This window comes from Ahaetulla prasina, chromosome 2 (genome assembly GCF_028640845.1).
Source record: "Ahaetulla prasina isolate Xishuangbanna chromosome 2, ASM2864084v1, whole genome shotgun sequence".
Classification (NCBI taxonomy): Eukaryota; Metazoa; Chordata; class Lepidosauria; order Squamata; family Colubridae; genus Ahaetulla; species Ahaetulla prasina.
The window spans coordinates 21808390-21827120 of record NC_080540.1 but is presented as its reverse complement, the minus strand read 5'-3'; the positions used below and the strand labels follow the sequence as shown (position 1 = coordinate 21827120).

Genomic DNA, 18731 nt, shown 5'->3' with positions numbered 1-18731 from the left:
TAATTGCTAAATAGTTTGGAATATAGACTCAAGATTCAGAAGGATCTTGACAAACCTGAGCACTGGGCCCTAACCAATAAGATGCAACTTTCCTGCACTTAGACAGGAAAAACCAAATACAGGCACGGAATAGGTGGTATCTGGCTCACCGGCTGTAATTGCGAAAGGGATCCATGTGTCCTAGTGCACCACCACTTAAATATGAGTCAGCAGTGTGCGGCAGCTGCCTAAAAGGCAATGAAGTCATAGGTTGCATCAACCAAGGAATAGCACTAAGATTGCAAGACATGATAGCACTGCTTTATAATACACTAGTTGAGGCCACAGTTGGAATATTGAGTCCAGTTCTGGTCACCAAGATATAGAAAATATGCTGAGCCCTAGAAAGGGTGCAAAGAAGAGCAACAAAGATGATAAGGCTAAATTGTACAATGAGCGGTGGAACTAGATACGTCTAGCCTAATGAAAAGAAAGATCGGAGTGACATGATAGCTGTCTTCCGGAACCACAAAAAGGAGAGGGTTGACTTAGACCACAAAGCAGGGTAACACAAGAAGCAATGGGTGGAAGCTCATCAAAGAGACATCCAATATGGAATTAAGGAGACATTTCCTGACAGAACAGTCTGTGGGAAGTCACCCCCCTTCCAGAAGAATGAAATATTTTGAGAAATATTTAAAAAGGCAGGATAAAAATATTTCCCCTACAAGAGAAATATTTTTTTTAAGGGAGACATAAACTCAGAGCCCCAGCTCCCTCCTCCCAGCAGATATTTTGTGCCCATTATTGTATTCTTAATGGATTTTATATTTTCATGGTTTGACTTCTAAAAGTCATCTGCTTATATATCACAAAGATGCATATTTAGATCACATAGAGTCATACAAAAACGGATTGTAACAGAACAAAGGAAGATTAACAATTTAAAAACACTAATGAAACAAGTTTCCTCTTCCCTATTGTCGATAGAATAGAATCTAGGGCAGGAAGGGACCTTGGAGGTCTTCTAGTCCAACTCCCTACCCATAGCCAGAGGCATCTCAAACATGTTCCATTGATTTGTTGGAAGAAATATCCATCTGGTTCAGTTCCAAGCTGAGAGAAAGACACTGGAAACATGGAGGCTGATTGGAAAGATGGTTTAATGGAAACTGACAACTGGATAACATAAATAGATTCTTTGTATACTTACTATAGCTAAAATACTGGTAGTCCTTGACTTTACAACAGTTCATTTAGTGACCGTTCAAAGTTACAATGGCACTGAAAATAGTGACTTATGACCGTTTTTCACATTTATGACCATTGCAGCATCCCCATAGTCATATGGTTTTTATTTGGATGCTTGACAACTGGTTCATATTTATGACGGTTGCCGTGTCCAGGGGTCATGTGATCTCACCTTTTACAACTTTCTGACAAGCAAAGACAATGGGGAAGCCAGATTCACTTAACAACCATGTACTTATTTAAGAACTGCGGTGATTCACTTAACAAATGAGGCAAGAAAAGTCGTAAAATGGGGCAAAACTCACTTAACAAATTTTTCACTTATTTTTTTTTTTATTTTATTTTGAATTTATATCCCGCCCTTCTCCGAAGACTCAGGGCGGCTTACATTGTGTAAGGCAATAGTCTCATCCTATTTGTATATTTATATACAAAGTCAACTTATTGCCCCCAACAATCTGGGTCCTCATTTTACCTACCTTATAAAGGATGGAAGGCTGAGTCAACCTTGGGCCTGGTGGGACTCGAGCCTGCAGTAATTGTAATTGCAGGCAGCTGTGTGTTAATAACAGGCTGCATTAGCCTGGTGAGCCACTTCCCAGCTTATGTTTTCACAACATAAATTTTGGACTCAATTGTGATCAAAAATTGAGGGCTACCTGTACTGATACTCTGACACTGGAAACATAAATATATGGTCCCATTTATTCTATGGATTAAAGACTAAATTACACTTGCTACCTATCAGCAGATGGCCTAAAGACATAGATTTTGTAGGATAAATATAAGAAAATGTGGAACTTGTTTATACAAAGTATAGTAGGTTTAAAAAAGCACGATAATCATATAAGTGTAATGGAAATAAATAAATTTGAATGATGTTTGTATTAGATAACTATATACAGAATTCTAAGTATTGTTTTAACAACATATACTTTATTTATTTTTCACTTATCTAAGCACATATTTTTGATAATGTATATATATATATGTTCTTTTTCCTTTTTCCATATCTTTTTCTGTTGCTATTTTAAACGCAACACAATTTATTTTTAAAAAGTATTCCTTCCATCTTTTCATCCAAATAATTAACAAAATAATTAAAAGGCAGGGGACCCAGCCCTGATCCTTGTAGCATCCCACTTGATAATTCTCTCCAATTTGATGAGGAATCACTAATTAGCACTTCTTGAACATAATTTTAGAGCCAGATATATTTCTATTTAATTGTTATGCCATTTAGCCCATACTTAGCTAACTTGCTAATCTGCATGAAATGGGTACTTAATTAAATGTTTTGGAAAAGTTAAGAGCTATTACAGTATTCCCACATCCTATTAAGGAAGCTGCTTGATCAAAAACAAAGTAAGATAAATCTGGCAAGATTTCCTCTTGACAAATCCATGTTGACTTCTGATAACCACCAATCTGCTTTGCAAGAAGTTTACTGATCTCTTTATGATAACGTCCATAACTGTCTATCTCTATGATGTCTTTATAATATCTCGATAACTTTATGTCTCTATAACTCTCTGGCTTGGCTCTGCAACCCAATAAGACAGACACAGACTTCAGAGGATAATTAGAACTGCAGAAAAAACAATTGCTAACAACCTGCCTTCCATTGAGGACCTGTATACCGCACGAGTCAAAAAGAGGGCTGTGAAAATATTTACAGACCCCTCACATCCTGAATGTAAACTGTTTCAACTTCTGCCCTCAAAATGATGCTATAGAGCACTGCACATCAGAACAACTAGAAACAAGAACAGTTTTTTCCCAAATGCCATCACTCTGCTAAACAACTAATTCCCACAACACTATCAAGCTATTTACTAAGACTGTATTATTATTATTATTATTATTATTATTATTATTATTATTATTATTATTATTATTATTATTATTATTATTATTATCATCATCATCATCCTTCCTATTACCTATCTCCTCCTACTTATGACTATAACCATGTTGCTTGTATCTTTACGGTTTATACTGTTTTATTTGTTTCCTAGTATGATTTGATTGCTTATTAGTAACCTATGACTATCAATAAGTGTTGTATCTTATTTCTTGATGAATGTACCAAAGACAAATTCCTTGTGTGACCAATTACACTTGGCCAATAAAAAATTCTATTCTATTCTATTCTATTCTATTCTATTCTATTCTATTCTATTCTATTCTATTCTTATTCTATTCTTATTCTATTTTCTATGATATGATCTTCTTTAGAATCTTCCTAGTTGTTGATGTCAAACAGACAGATCTGTCATTTGTTGGATCTTCCTTTTACCCCTTTTTAAAAACAGGGACAATGTTTGCTCTCTTCCAATTAGTTCATCTGGCATTTCCCCATTTCTTCAGGATTTCTCAAAAGTAATAAATAAGGTTTGGCTAGATTATCAGATAGTTCCTTCTGTAACTAGAATCCAATTAACCCAGTCCTGGAGATTCAAAGTCATTTAAAGTCAAGAGATATTCTCTGACACGCTTCTTTTCATTTCAAGCTTCAGTCGTGTTCCTTAATCTTGTTCTTCACGACTGCCTGGTGTGGAAAAAAAGATTTTCTCTTAGAGAAGACTAAATCTATCAGTGGTAACTCTGCTTTCTCTATGTTAGTATTTTGCCTTTTTCAACGAGCAGCAGATATACTGATTCTTTATTTTTAGCCTCCTGAACACAGCTCCTTCTGAGGTTTCACTTTTCTGACCCCCAAATCTAAAATTATAGGCTACTTGTGTGTACTCTGACCTAGCCCCTTTTTCTATTCTCTGTAGTGTCTTTTTCACTAAGCTTTTCGTGTAGCCAATGCCATCCTGTCTTCCCTTAGTGAAATTGTCCGCAATTCTATTTTTTAATAATTTGCTCTTTAGGAATTCCCATCCACCCTGAGTAACTTTTCTCATTAGCTTCTTCTATCTTTGGTATCCTATTTAGAATTGTCCCCAAGTTAATTAAATGTTGCTTTCTTTAAGTCTAATATACACGGTCACAGTCAGTTTTAATTTTCTTTAAAATCAAGACCTCCTGCATGACACGTTCCCGTTCCCTGGTGTCCTTGCTAATTCCACTTTTACAACTGAGTCTCCCATGATGAGCATCAAGCCCAAGATAGCTGATCCTTCTTTGTCAACCCTCTGAAGAAGAAAGTTGACTACAAGATATGAATTTTGTGGAAGAATCGTGCTCGGCAACAAATATTTCGACAATCACTTTTCTCCTTTCAGCTACAACACAAACAAGAGAAGGAATTCTAGCTTTGCAATGTTTGCTTTTAGAGATGTGCCTACTTTTTCACTCAGACCCTAGCTTCTTCAGAGTTCCATCCTGTTGCCACTCTCCTAATTCTCCATAAAGATATAAGAACAGAAGGTAGAGCCCACTGGATAGAATAGAATAGAATAGAATAGAATAGAATAGAATAGAATAGAATAGAATAGAATAGAATTTTATTGGCCAAGTGTGATTGGACACACAAGGAATTTGTCTTGGTGCATATGCTCTCAGTGTACATAAAAGAAAAGATATGTTCATCAAGGTACAACATTGATCAGGCCAAGCCCATCACAACTTTTTTCTTACTCTGGTTAACCTTTTCCCTCGGCTGTTCACAAGTGGAAGATGGAAACATCCGTCTCTCTTGCTTACTGTTTCCCTGCAGCTCTTATTGTTGTGGAGCTGGTGGCAGACTAGGACGATGAGGAGGTTGGGGAGGAACTTGGGCCAGTTCTGGAGTCTGGGGAAGGCTCTGATGGATGCTCTGCGTTGGACACAGAGATAGAGCCAGGGCTGTCTGACATCTCCCAGCCACCGAAGAGGCAGCTGGCTTTGGAAGCTGAGATAAGTGGTGAGGAAGAACAGTTGGGGCCTGTTCTAGATGGACATATGCACAGAGCTGTTAGGAGAGGTAAACAACGGAGGACAAGGAGTCGACTCGGGGAAGCAAAGCACACGTGGACGCTGAATGGCCCCTCCCTGGCTGGAGAATAAATAGAAGGAAAAGGGAGTGGTGGTTGTAGGAGATAACAGTTCGGATTTCTGAAGATTTGGCTCATCATGTTTCAGGCCACAGAGACTGCTTGCCAAAACTTAATTTGCAGCTTTGCGGCTGGGAGCTCATGGCCTTGCAAATTATCCGATAAGGTCTGTTACTGCAGTTAACTCTTTGAAGGACTATTGCCTGGACTTTAATGCCCTTAATTCACAGGAGATAAATAAAGAGGGTTTTTTTCATGACAAGGAGTCTCTTTCTTGTTTCTGCTAAGGCTGAGTCAGAACACATATTTGGAATGATGTTGTACATTGACATTAAGGCTTCAGATTAATAGAACCTGACTACCCATACAAGTCTCCAAATCTTTAAAAAAAACATTAAAAGTGAAGCTCATCTTTATGCAGTAATGAATCCCAGATTAATTATTCCCTGTTTAAAGGAGTACTTTTTTTGGTCCATGCTAACACTTTTTCCAATCAGCACTATTGAATCGCTTATGATCATAGTGTTTTGAGAAAGGAAGGGGGAAAAAAATCCCTTTCCACTTTCTTCACGTTATGCATCTTTTATGCATCTCAATCACTTGTCTTTTTCTAAACTAAAGAATCCCAAACGTTCTAGCCATTTCTCATAACAAAATCATTTTTGGTTGCCTGCTTCTATGTGATCTTAGGCTGCAACAACAGAGGGATGGCATCAAGATCACACAAAAAACGATAAGACTAAATGCACTAAATTAATTAATTAAATTAATTAATTAATTAATTAATTAATTAATTAATGCACTAAATTAATTTTAATGCACTAAATGCCACATTTAGAATACTGCATCCAGTTCTGGTCACATAAATACCAAAAAAAAAAAAAAAGGAGCTGAGACCCTAGAAAGAGTTCAGAGAAGAGCAACAAAGTTGATAAGGGATCTGGAGGTTAAATCCTACAATGAACGGTTGAGAAAGCTAGGTGTCAGCTTTGGAAGCCATACTAGGCCGGAAGCTTCCGTGCTGCCATTTTCTCATCTGTGGGAAAGTAGGAGGGGGAGATTTAGTAGAGGGTTTGTCTTTAGACATAATAGCATTCTTCTTGTCGATCAAGGTGAGGCTGATCCTGCCTCTGGAGAAGGAGTGGTCGGAGGGCTGTCTCGAGATGGAACGACTGGCGATTGGAGTAGAGTGAGGCAATGGTTCTGGGGTTTTGATTTACTGAAGGAAAACCTGGACCAGTTTACCTATCCTAGTAAACAGAACTTTGAAAGATGCTTGCTTTGGAGTTTTTACTTGGAGTTGACACTAGGTATGTCTAGCCTAGCCTAAAAAGAAAGATTAAGGGTAACATGATTACTTGAGGGGCTCTTATAGAGAAGAGGAAATCAACTTATTCTCGAAAGCACAGAGAACAGGACAAGAAGCAATGGGTGGAAGCTTGTCAAAGAGAGATGCAACTTAAAATTAAGGAGAAAATTTGGAACAATTCACCAATGGAATAGCTTGATGGTAAATCTATTAGCTCCTGAGGTTGTGGGTGCTCCATCACTGGATTTCAAGAATATATTGGACAACTATTTGACTGGGATAGTATAAAGTCTTCTGCCTTGAGCAGAGGGTTGAACTACCAAGAACTCCAAGATCCCCTCCAGCCTTATAATTTTCAGCTTTATTATATCCTTTTCTCAAACACAAATACCAGAACTATATCCAAGGTTCCGGATATGGACATGCCACATATTTGCATACCACCATTACAATCTTAGCAGCTTGATCTTCCAATACTTTCCCTAATTATTCATGGCACTTGCTTTTTTTTTAACCAGATGCTATTTTCATTGATAATTATGATCCCAAGTGTTTTTTTCCTATTTATTTACAGACAGTTTGGACCCTATCATTATATAGCTGACATTTTTTAAAAAATTGTCCTAATATATTCAGTTACAATGAAGTTCAATTTAACCGGCCTTTGTTTAGTGGGCTTCAGAAACAAATAACATTTTTCCAGATATCCAAGCCAGATAGCGGACCTGTCCCTTTCATCCAAAATAACTTGTAAAAAATTTAAAAACCCTATTCAACTGACATTATTTCCAGCATTTACCGGTAAATCATTTGTGTGAAGCCATTACTACACTGGGGAAGAACAAATACCTCTCCCCCACTAAGGATCCATTACGTAGCCTTTTCACTGTATTTAATTTAAGTCACAATCCCCACTTGGCCCACCTTCACCCAAGTTTCCAAAGTTCACCCCAACCATTTTTTCTATTCAGCAGCCTTAATAGTTTGGTGTGATTCACAAATCTGGCCGGGTCACAGCTTCCCCATCCGTCAAGATAATATTGTGAACACTGGTCTCAACGCAGAAAGTCCTCGAGGGACTCTTCTTATTTTCTTCCATTGAGAAAAAAACGTATCCTTAGTCTTTGCTTTCTGCTTCTGAACCAGCAAGCAGTTCATAACAGGGCAGCCTTCTCCTCTGATCACTAAGCTTACTCAAAATGAAGGGAAAACAGAAACGCTGTACATCCTATAGAGAAGCCAGCCCGCCCACCAGTCCCTCTGAAAGGAAAACTGGCTAATGAGGGCAAGACAGGCTGTGATAAGGCTGTCCTTCTCTCTAGCAGGTAAACCATTAACATCCTCTGGGTTTTCAAGCAGATCAGGTTTAAGCTATAGTCCCGGAGAAAGGGCTTCGTTTAATTAGGTCATATCTTTCCACTGCACCAACTTTCTCTGCCAAGAAGAAATACCGGGGCTTCTGAGAACTGCTTTTTCATTCCTCCCACTGCCTGATTAGACAAGCCAAGTTAGCTAGTCAGGAAAAGAGAGAGAAACTTGAACAAAGACGCTAAACTTGGGAGCAGTGGAAGAAGGGGAGTTCAAGACTTGGCCAAGGATTTAGTCTGATAGGAGGTTCAGCTTTGGAAGCAATCTCTGTAGGGGAAGATATAAAGCTGCTTTAGGGTGCCTTATAGGGCCTTTGTTCTCTAATATACACTGAACACGAGCCGCGGTGGCGCAGTGGTGAGAGTGGAATACTGCAGGCTACTTCTGCTGACTGCCGGCCGCCTGCAATTTGGCAGTTCAAATCTCACCAGGCTCAAGGTTGACTCAGCCTTCCATACTTCCTAGGTCGGTAAAACGAGGACCCAGATTGTTGAGGGCAATATGCTGACTGTGTAAACCGCTTAGAGAGGGCTGTAAAGCACTGTAAAGTGATATTAAGTCTAAGTGTTATTGCTATTGCTATCTCAATAGAATATTTGTAGCTCAGGGTTGAATTGTGGGATCCTTGCTGCTGAGCTTTATTGTTTTTCTTGCAGGCATTTCATTACCTAACTAGGTAAGATCATCAGTGCTAGGAGGAAGAGCACCAAGGACCCCATAGCCTTTTTTTTTTTTTGCAAACTTTGCAGTAAAATCCAGATCTCAGGGAAAATCTTATTTTATCACTCGTTATTGGCTCCTTCCAAGTCCAGATACTGGGTTTGAATTGTAGTCTTCCACATGCTATTTTTTCTACCTATTGGCACAGACTTTAGTTACAAAGGGTATCAATTTGGGAGTTTGTTAAAGAGGACACAACCAGTGCAAAATTAGAAGATGTGGAGAGACCTGGCCCACAGAATTGCCAAGAGTTGAACACAACTGGTGATGAATGGATAACAACATCATCATCATCATAGGAGGACACAGAGAGTTCTCTTGCAAGTTCCTTTCATTTAATAACTCATTTCAGATATTAAATCTTAAAACCAAAGATTTCAAACGTATCAGGGACTGTGGCAGTTGTGGAGGAGGTCAGACAAATCTTTCCTTCTTAACACACGAAGAAGATCCATCAGGTGACTAGTCCTTGGTGCTGTCTGAGCTTGGTTGTTTAGCGCATGATTTTTTGAACAGGTGTAAGGATACAATCTGATAAGAAAAAGGAATCGTCACTGCACTGGTTCCTTGAAATAAAAGCTAGACGTTGATACAATGTGGCAGACTACAGCCACCTTAGGAAGTCTAATTTGGAAATATAAATACAGAATAAAATTAGTACCATACATAGATAGTCGCCTCAAGGTGAGATGGGCGGCAAAGAAATCTAATAAATAGCAATAGCAGTAACACTTAAGACTTATATACCGCTTCACAGTGCTTTACAGTCCTCTGTAAGCAGTTTACAGAGTCAATATATTGCCCCCAACAATCTGGGTCCTCATTTTATCAACCTCAGAAGGATGGAAAGCTGAGGTAACATTGAGCGGGTAAGAATCGAACTGCCAACCTGCAGGCAGACGGCAGTCAGTGGAAGTAGCCTGCAGTACTGCATTCTAATCATTGCGCCATCAACAGCTCAAACAAACAAACAAAAATTTAGTACATGTAGCCTTAGATCATGAGGAATCCCATAGTGCTCTCTGAGCCTGGTTTTCATGTAGACGTTTCATTACTCAAACTAGGTAACATCATCAATGTTAGTAAGGAGTAGAGTTGGCTCTCAATTTATATTCTAGTGGCTTGCCTTGACTAACACTGACAGGGCTGGCCACTAGAATATAAACTGAGAGCAAACTTTACTCCTTACTAGCACTGACAATGTCACCTAGTTTTTTTTGTTTTTTTTATTTGCATTTATATCCCGCCCTTCTCCAAAGACTCAGGGAGGCTTACACTATGTCAAGTAATAGTCTTCATCCATTTGTATATTATATACAAAGTCAACTTATTGCCCCCAACAATCTAGGTCCTCATTTTACCTACCTTATAAAGGATGGAAGGCTGAGTCAACCTTGGGCCTGGTGGGACTTGAACCTGCAGTAATTGCAAGCAGTTGCTGTTAATAACAGACTGTCTTAGCAGTCTGAGCCACAGAGGCCCTTTGAGTAATGAAACATCTGCATAACAACTACCAAATTCTGGGAATACCAAGGACCCCTCATGTTAACCCTGAGCTACACGTACTCTCCTTTCTTGGTAGCCTGAGATGATATCAACGAAACTGCAGTTTCCAATCTATGAGAAGATATCATTATACTCAATTTTGCATTCATTAGCTCAAACCACAGGAACTGAATCTAGGCAGCACCTTTTATGAAAAATTCAGAGAAACGAATATAATTTGAAAGAAGGGCAGTGGTTATGATTAAAGTGCTAAAAATTTAAAATCTGTTGAAAAGATTTAATTTAAGGTAAGGAAAGGCAAATTCCAAATGAACGTCAGAAATACCATCCTAACATTAAAAGTGGTTCAACTACTAAACTAGTTAGTCAGAGAAATGATAAGAGTTCTCTTCCCTGAACTCACTCAAGTGGAGGCTAGATGGCTATTTCAATTTGGATTCCTGAACCAAGTGGGAGGTTAGACTTGGATGGCCCAAATCAGCGTTTTTCAACTTTATTAAGAGGTATGGACTTCAACTCCCAGAATTCCCCAACCAGCCAGGCAGCCAACATATCGAGCAGTCTCATTTATGGGCCCATATGAAGTTCTGTACAAAGGTGGAAATAGTGAAAAGTGCACTTTGGGAACAAAAATATAATTTCCTAAGATTCTCAGCCTTCCAGAAAAACATTTATTTCCTACAAATCTACACAAGCAACTCCACAATACATTTCTGACATTGTGGAGAGAAATAAACCAGGATTTCAGCATTTGTGCTACGGATGCTTGCTAGCTTTTCTGTCAAACAGAAAAGGTGAAATAAATTGTATCAACATAATTGAAGAAGAACTTTTCCTTTTCTCCCCCTCTGTACTTTCATTCATTAGTTTACAGTAGTGGCCAAAATTGTGGCAACCTTTTGGGAAAAGTGTATTTTTGAGGGGTTTTTTGGAGTTTCAAGATAATTCTATTTCACTGCTTGAATGGCCTGGGAATAGCCCAGACCTTAACCCAATTGAAAAGCTATGGAGCCGACTAAAGAAGCTGGTTAAGTCAGAAGCGACCCAGCAATAAAACCCAGTTAATAGAAGCAATCATTCAATCTTGGTTTCACATTATAACAGCTGCAGAACTAAAAGACTTGGTTCACTCCATGGGAAGACGTTGTAAGGCTGCAATTCATGCTAAAGGTTACTCAGCTAAGTATTAACTGACATGGTGATAATTTTTGTACAGTATAACTCGTTTTTTCTATATGTTTCACTTTTCTTCTTTATATTGTAACTGCGATTCTAATAGCAAATCCTTCATAAAAGTTATTGCATTACATTCTTGATTAAATTATCTTTACATTGATATATAATTTTATGGTACTACTCCCCCAAAAAAGTGGTGTTATTAGCTAGTTTTAGAAAATACAGTTTTCCCAAAAGGTTTCCATAATTTTGGCCACTACTGTATACATGCAGCAGATTATTAATGGTAAAATTCTAGTGCCTGGTGCCTAAAACCGATAGTTGTCCATATCTGCCTGATGTAAGCAGCAATATGGTAATCAGCAGACATGCTAAGGGCTCCCTATGTGCAAATATTTAACTAGAAACAGCAGAGACCTAATATTCTCTCTATTAACAGTGACTGAATGGCAGATGGATCTTAGTACAGACCCTAAAAATACAACCTGCAATCAAACACCACTTGGGCCAGTCAGTAGAAATTTTCAAGCAAATCACTTTGCTGACACGTTACAGCATGTATTACCTGACTCAGGGTATAATTGCAAGCTCACAATAGCTCAGATCCAAGAGTTTTGCACCCCAAACCCCAAACGAGAAGGTCTCGCCTACAGCAATAGCCATTAGCTTATCTCAGAGATAAAATAGACTTCCCCAGGTTACAGCAATTCGCAGATACTCTAGACTCTAGCTAGTCTAGTGGTAGTGTCAAATTCTGATGAATCCAACTTGACAGGTAGATTGACTAAAGATGTTGTCTCCAGAGAGACCCAGATTCAAATGCACATTGATTTGCAGATCTTAACTGGGAACCATAATAAGTCATTCACTCTCCCTCAAGTCCAGCCTAACTCATAGGCTGAAGTAGAGAAAAAAATCAGAGGAAATCCTTGAGCAAGGTATAAATGCAATATATAAAAATACTGGGAATCTTCAGAATGGCTGCAGGTAAATATAGGAACAAGAATTTGCAATCAAATTCTTTGATTAAGCCAGAAGCTTAAAAATCCCAGGTATAGCAGGGATTGAGATGGGGAAGAAGAAAGTATACAGGTACTTTTTGTTTAGTGACTGCCTTACTTAGTCACCATTCACAGTTTCAATGGTGATGAAAATAATTTTACAACCAGAATGGAAAACTGAAAATAAGCTCATATAGCCCTCGACTTACAACAATTCATTTAGTGACTGCTTGAAGTTACAACACCACTGAAAAAAGTGATTTATGAAATTACAGAGTTGTCATTCTTTTTCGCCAAGCTAAAGTTTCAGGTTTTTTTTCAGATTGGAACGAATTCATTTAAAGAACAGACGAATATAAGAAGCATAAAATACAACTCTGTGAAGTTGTGGAGAAGACACCAGCACTCCATCCAACGGTCCATTCCAAACTTCTGGAATGATGCAGATAGTCCTCGATTTACAACAGTTCATTTAGTGACCGCTTGAAGTTACAACAGCACTGAAAAAAAGTGACTTACGACCGTTTTTCAGAGTTAGGACTGTTGCAGCATCCCCAATGGTCTGTCCCGTGATCAAAATCCAGGTGCTTGGCAACTGCTTCATATTCATGACAGTTGCAGGGTCCTTTTGTGATCGTCTGACAAGCAAAGTCAATGGGGAAGCCACATTCACTTTACAATTGTTTTATTAACTTAACAATTGCAGTGAGTCACTTAATAACTGCAGCAAAAAAGGTTGTAAAATGAAGCAAAGGCAAAACTCATTTAACTCTCTCATTTAGTAGTAGAAATTTTGGGCTCAATTGTGGTCATAAGTCAAAGACTACCTGTTTTCTCAAAATTATCACAAAACTGCCTGTGAATTTTTTCTTTCTTTCTTTCTTTCTTTTTTTTTTGAAAAAATGCTTCCAGATGCAGCATGAACAATTTGCTCATCACTTGTGTGAGTCTTAAACATAATTAATTCGGCTGATTGCAAACCCCCTCCTGAGCATCATCATTGCTTCTTTGAAGAATATTACTAGTATAGAATTTAAGCTGGCTTTAGAGTTCAAGCAGCTTGTACAGCATTGTGAACAACACACAAAATAAAATAAAAAAAATCCAGATAGGCCACGAAGTGCAAGATCACTTTAGATCTTACTTAAAACCAAAGAAAGCCACGAAGTGCATCTCAATGCAGGAGGGGGAAAATACCATGGACAGCTCCTCACAGTACAAAAATTCTTCATGCAACCAAGATACAAATTAATTAGTTGTATATTTGTGGATACATAAGCTATTATGTCTCATTTTATTCTTCTACCATGGGCCATGTTGGTTAGGTAGGTAGGGTAGCAGACAAATTGTTACAGGTGGTCCTCCACTTACGACTGGTCACTTAATGACCATTAAGGGCCTCTGGTGGCTCAACAGACTAAGCAGTCTATTATTAAAACAGCTGCTTGCAATTACTGCAGGTTCAAGCCCCACCAGGCCCAAGGTTGACTCAGCCTTATAAGATAGGTAAAATGAGGACCCAGATTGTTGGGGGCAATAAAAGTTGACTTTGTATATAATATACAAATGGATGAAGACTATTGCTTAACACAATGTAAGCCGCCCTGAGTCTTCGGAGAAGGGCGGGATATAAATTCCAAAAAAAAATAAAAATTTTTTTTTGAAGTTATGACATTCTCCCCTCTCCCCAAAGGTACTTATGAACTGGTTCTGAAGTTATGACAACCTGATTGCATCACATGATTGCATTTCGAATTCTTGGCAACCAGTCCACAATTATGGCTGTTTCCAGCATCCTGTAGTCACATGACCGTGATTTATTACGTTTTTCCCCCAAAACAGCATTTAAAAAGGGTTTGTTTAACGAACGCCACCAAAAGATCGTAAAATCGGACGAGTCACATGAGCGACCTACTTTATGACCGTCAAGACACAACTTTAACTGGCAGGCTCAATTATGGCGGTAAGTTGAGGACTACCTGTATTTATTTATTTTTTAAAGCATTTCTTTTCACCGCAGCTGAACAGAAAACCCAAATAGGAACGACCCAGCAGTCTTGCTGCAATTACCGTAGGAAGACAGACAACTCCCAACAGGGCAGTACTGAGTGATGCCTTTTAATTTCACTCATTCACGGCTTCGGGCAACTGGAGCGCAGGAATGCATATGCCTGCCAGCTTAACTGGCAATATGTTTCTTTGGCTTCAATTAAACTTCACTCCACCCTTCAGAAACAGACAGCCATGCCTAGTCTGCCACTCTGCCCATGTAACAGAAGAGACTTCTTCTGGTGGGAGATGGGATCAAAGCCAGCCAGGTTTTGGTTTTTTTTACTCCTTTTTCACAGCTGACTTCAACTCCCAAAATTCCCCAGCCTCCCAGAATTCTGGGAGTTGAAGTCCACACATCATCAAATGGCCACGGTGGAGAAATATTGATTTAGACTTTAGAAACATGCTTGTCTTACAAGCCGACCCCCACTCCACAGTCCTGTTAAACAGTTACTAGTGGAATACAAGCATCCAGGCTTTGTTTTTCCTCTTGGACAGAAGACGAAAGTTTTTTTAAAAAAAATAAAGGATCTGAAAGCATTCAATGTTTATTTATTACACCAAGTTTCTAGACAATAAACAAGTCAAGCTAGAGTAGAAACCTTAATACCAAACTGTGACACATAAAACAGGACACAACATTTGAACATTTGAACCCAAACCAGCCAAATGCATATCTATTTGGGGAGGGGGAGTCTGGGACACACGTCTGTAGTTCAATAGGCCCCTAGATGGAGAACTAGTCTCAAGAAGAAAATCCTGCTTAGGATCTGCCCCAAAATCTTTCTTTTCAAATGAAAACAACCTGAGCATGTTTTCATTTTGGCTTGGCCTGCTGTCATTTTTGCCTAGGATCAAGGTTTATTACAAGTACAGCAAATACTGTGTAATTTTAGCTTCTCCTTTGACAAAACTGAACTCCGCTCCGGTATTTTAAATACATCTTTGATAGGTTGAAGATTGTGACCAACAAGAATTACAGCAGAAGACTTACCTGGCCTAAAAGGCAAAATCCTCATCAAATTTGCATTTCCATTTTACCTGTATTATAGTCAAACTAGGCTTGTGCTGCTGAACTGCATCCGCTTAGATGGATGGGGTGTTCTTTCCCTTCCCATCAGCCTTTAAATCGCAATTCTAGTGATACATTTCCACATGTACGTGTCCTCTCCCAGTTATATAAATCCACTGCGCATCCTTCTTAGAGGTCCAAGAAGGACCTCATATACACGCATGCTACCTTTCTGCAAGCTCCTTAAGATGTCTGTGTTTGCATTAATGCTCCATAAGCATTTCCGCATGTCCCTTGAAATCTGGATATGAAATTTTGCATCCTAAAAATCTCAGCGTTGTTTCATTTTGATGACTATATCTTTTTTTCCAACCAGAAAGCCATGGACACAAGCCTATAAATTGCAGACATAAAATCATCAGAACCGGAAAAGAACCAAGCTGAACCTTCTGAATCTGTCCCAGATTCAGTTCATTACGGCTCTTTGTTCCTCTGATATGGTGACACTCTCCAAACCTCCAGACTCTGGACGCCAACCATTAAATTTACAGCCTTATCTCCACTTTCCCTGTGTCAGCCAAGTCTCTATTTATGGCAGCAAAAACAAGCCTCTCAGGTGGCAGAAGCCAGGTGTAGCTGAAAAGCACTAAATTGCTACTGTAATTACACTTTTCTACTGCAGGAGGCAAAAAAGCTCACGCTGCTTTTTCTAGAAAGTTATTTGAGACGCTTCCAGAAGATTCTCTGCAAACCAATTGCATGCGTCTACCTGACCAGATTTTTCCCAAACATAGAGATTTCCTCCACCCCCACCCCCCCACAATAGGGATCAGGGATTTCCTCTGTTCCCAGGAGGAGCCCTGCTCAAACCTGTACTTGCTAGCAACGCCCGAGCCCCATCCTCCCCTTCCCAAAAATTGACAGGAATGAACTGCCTCTCACCTGGTCTTAGGGACTTCGAGCGGACTGCTGCCTAGTCTTGAGAAATTCTCCGAATGATTGGAAGAAGAGGAGCTGGAGGACCTTGCATCAAGTGTGCCCTGGACGGGCAGCCTGTCTTCAGGTTGCTGTGTCCGATTCCACAGGACAGCCTGAGGGGACGATGCACAGTTTTTCCTCCTGCAAAGGCACAACGTTATTAATTTGATGTCTAATCCATTGGGGGAACTTTACTCAGATGGGTCTGACTCGGCCTTTATACCAGTGGAGTTCCTAGGCATGGCTTTTCCACTTTATAAACTTATAAAAGTTAAGGTGTTATTCCTCCGGACTTCAGAATTATTTCCAAATGAAATTAGTGTTGAGAGAATTTTTTTCCTGAAATTTAGTAACAGACTGGAAGCAACAAAGTTAAAGTTACTAACCTGTTTTAAACATGTAGTATAGAAAAACAGGCAGCCAATCTAATAATTAAAGATCTGCCAGCAATAGAATAGGAGGATTCTTAACATACAAATCACAATTAAGAACTTAAAAATTATTCATAGCCAGAAGGCCTCCAAAATAAATATGTAACTGTCTGACACAGTATTCCTACCATCGTTTTGTTCAATATTCAGAGGTTTCATATTAAGACAGTCCCAATATTATCAATGGGAAAGTCAAGCCTCAGATAACTATTTCTCTAAGTTACCTCACAAATGGGGCAAGAGCAGATTTTGTCATTCACAGTATTACTTTTGATGTTCCATCAACAATTTAGAGTCCTGTACAAGTTTTCAAACACTTGCACACTTAATAATAATAATATCAGAGTTGGAAGGGACCTTGGAGGCAGGGGTGAAATGCTCCCGGTTCAGACCGGATCGCGCGATCTGGTAGCGATGGGGGCAGATAGTTCGGAGAACCGGTAGCAAAAATCCCTGCCCCCCCCCACTGCCCATGCCTCGCTGTTCCTCTTCTCTGTCCCTGAAGCACTTGGTGGTGACATAGCTGCAAACGGCCTTAAATGACTGCCGCGGCACTTCAAAGGGTCGCACTACAGATGATCAGCGCTGTAGGCAGCTAGTAGCCCAGTGCCTCTATTTTTAAAGAAGGTAGACCGGTGCCTGCCCAAAAAAGGCACTTGGTAGACCGGGACCTCTCAGTAAAAGGCAACTGGTAGACCGGGACCTCTATTTTTAAAGAAGGTAAACCGGTGCCTCCCAAGTTTTGTATACTTTATTATTTTTATTATTTATTATTATTGACCATGCTCATTCAGTCACCTGACCAGCAAGCCACACCCAATTAAGCCACACCCACAGAACCCATAGGGAAAATTTTTAGATTTCACCCCTGCTTGGAGGTCTTCTAGTCCAATTCCCTGCTCAGCCAGGAAACCCTACACCACTTTAGACAAATGGTTATCCAACATTTTCTTAAACATTTCCAGTGTTGGAGCATTCACAACTTCTGCAGGCAAGTTGTTCCACTTATTAATTGTTCTAACTGTCAGGAAATTTCTCCTTAGTTCTAAGTTGCTTCTCTCCTTGATTAGCTTCCACCCATTGTCCTACCCTCAGGTGCTTTGGAGAATAGCTTGACTCCCTCTTTGTGGCAGCCCCTGAGATATTGGAAGGCTGCTATCATGTCTCCCCTAGTCCTTCTTTTCATTAAACTAGACATACCCAGTTCCTGCAACTGTTCTTCATATGTTTTAGCCTCCAGTCCCCTAATCATCTTTGTTGCTCTTCTCTGCACTCTTTCTAGAGTCTCAGCATCTTTTTTACATCGTGGCGACTTAACAGTCTTATTCCAAGATAACTAGGCTTCTTCTGTTATTGGAATTCATAGTTCATGCTTCCTAGCAAAGTCTAGTGAGTCGTGCAAGTTGATTCGTTAATCCAGCTCTTGACAGAATTGAGTTTCCTGAATATCCACAGGAAACATCCCTATACCCTCTACATCTGCATGGCCTCTTCTGTAATTTGTCACTTCCGTCATTTAAACTCCTCCGTGCCATATCCAGAAGCTTCTTTCTGTCTCTCTTCCCTCTCTATTATACAAACTGAGGGAAAGTCCTTCAAAAATCTCCCATTTTGGAAAGGTACGTGAACAAATTTGATAAAACAACACAGGTAGTCCTCAACTTACGACCACAGTCGAGCCCAAAATGTATGTTGCTCAATGAGAAATTTGTTAAGCGAGGTGGGGTTGCTCCGTTTTGTGACTTTTCTTGCCACATTTGTTAAGTGAATCAATGCCGTTGTTAAACTGGTAACACGGTTGTTCTGTGAATCTGGTTTCCCCATTGACCCTGCCTGTCAGAAGGTTGTAAAAGGTGATCACACGACGCTGAGATACTGCAACGGTCATAAAAGTGAGTCAAGTTGTCAAGCATCGTAATGTAAAACATGTGATCATGGGGATGCTACAATGATCACAAGTGTCAT

General features: G+C 39.5%; 1 protein-coding gene across 5 annotated transcripts in view; it reads right to left on the bottom strand.

The window, feature by feature from the left end:
• Positions 1-18731, bottom strand: part of MTMR14 (myotubularin related protein 14) — a 111699-nt gene that overhangs the window by 31738 nt on the left and 61230 nt on the right. For all 5 annotated transcript variants that reach the window (XM_058167609.1, XM_058167611.1, XM_058167610.1 and 2 more), the window contains exon 17: positions 16300-16476. In XM_058167609.1, coding sequence (XP_058023592.1) covers positions 16300-16476 — 177 coding nt within the window. The remainder of the gene's footprint in view (positions 1-16299; positions 16477-18731) is intronic.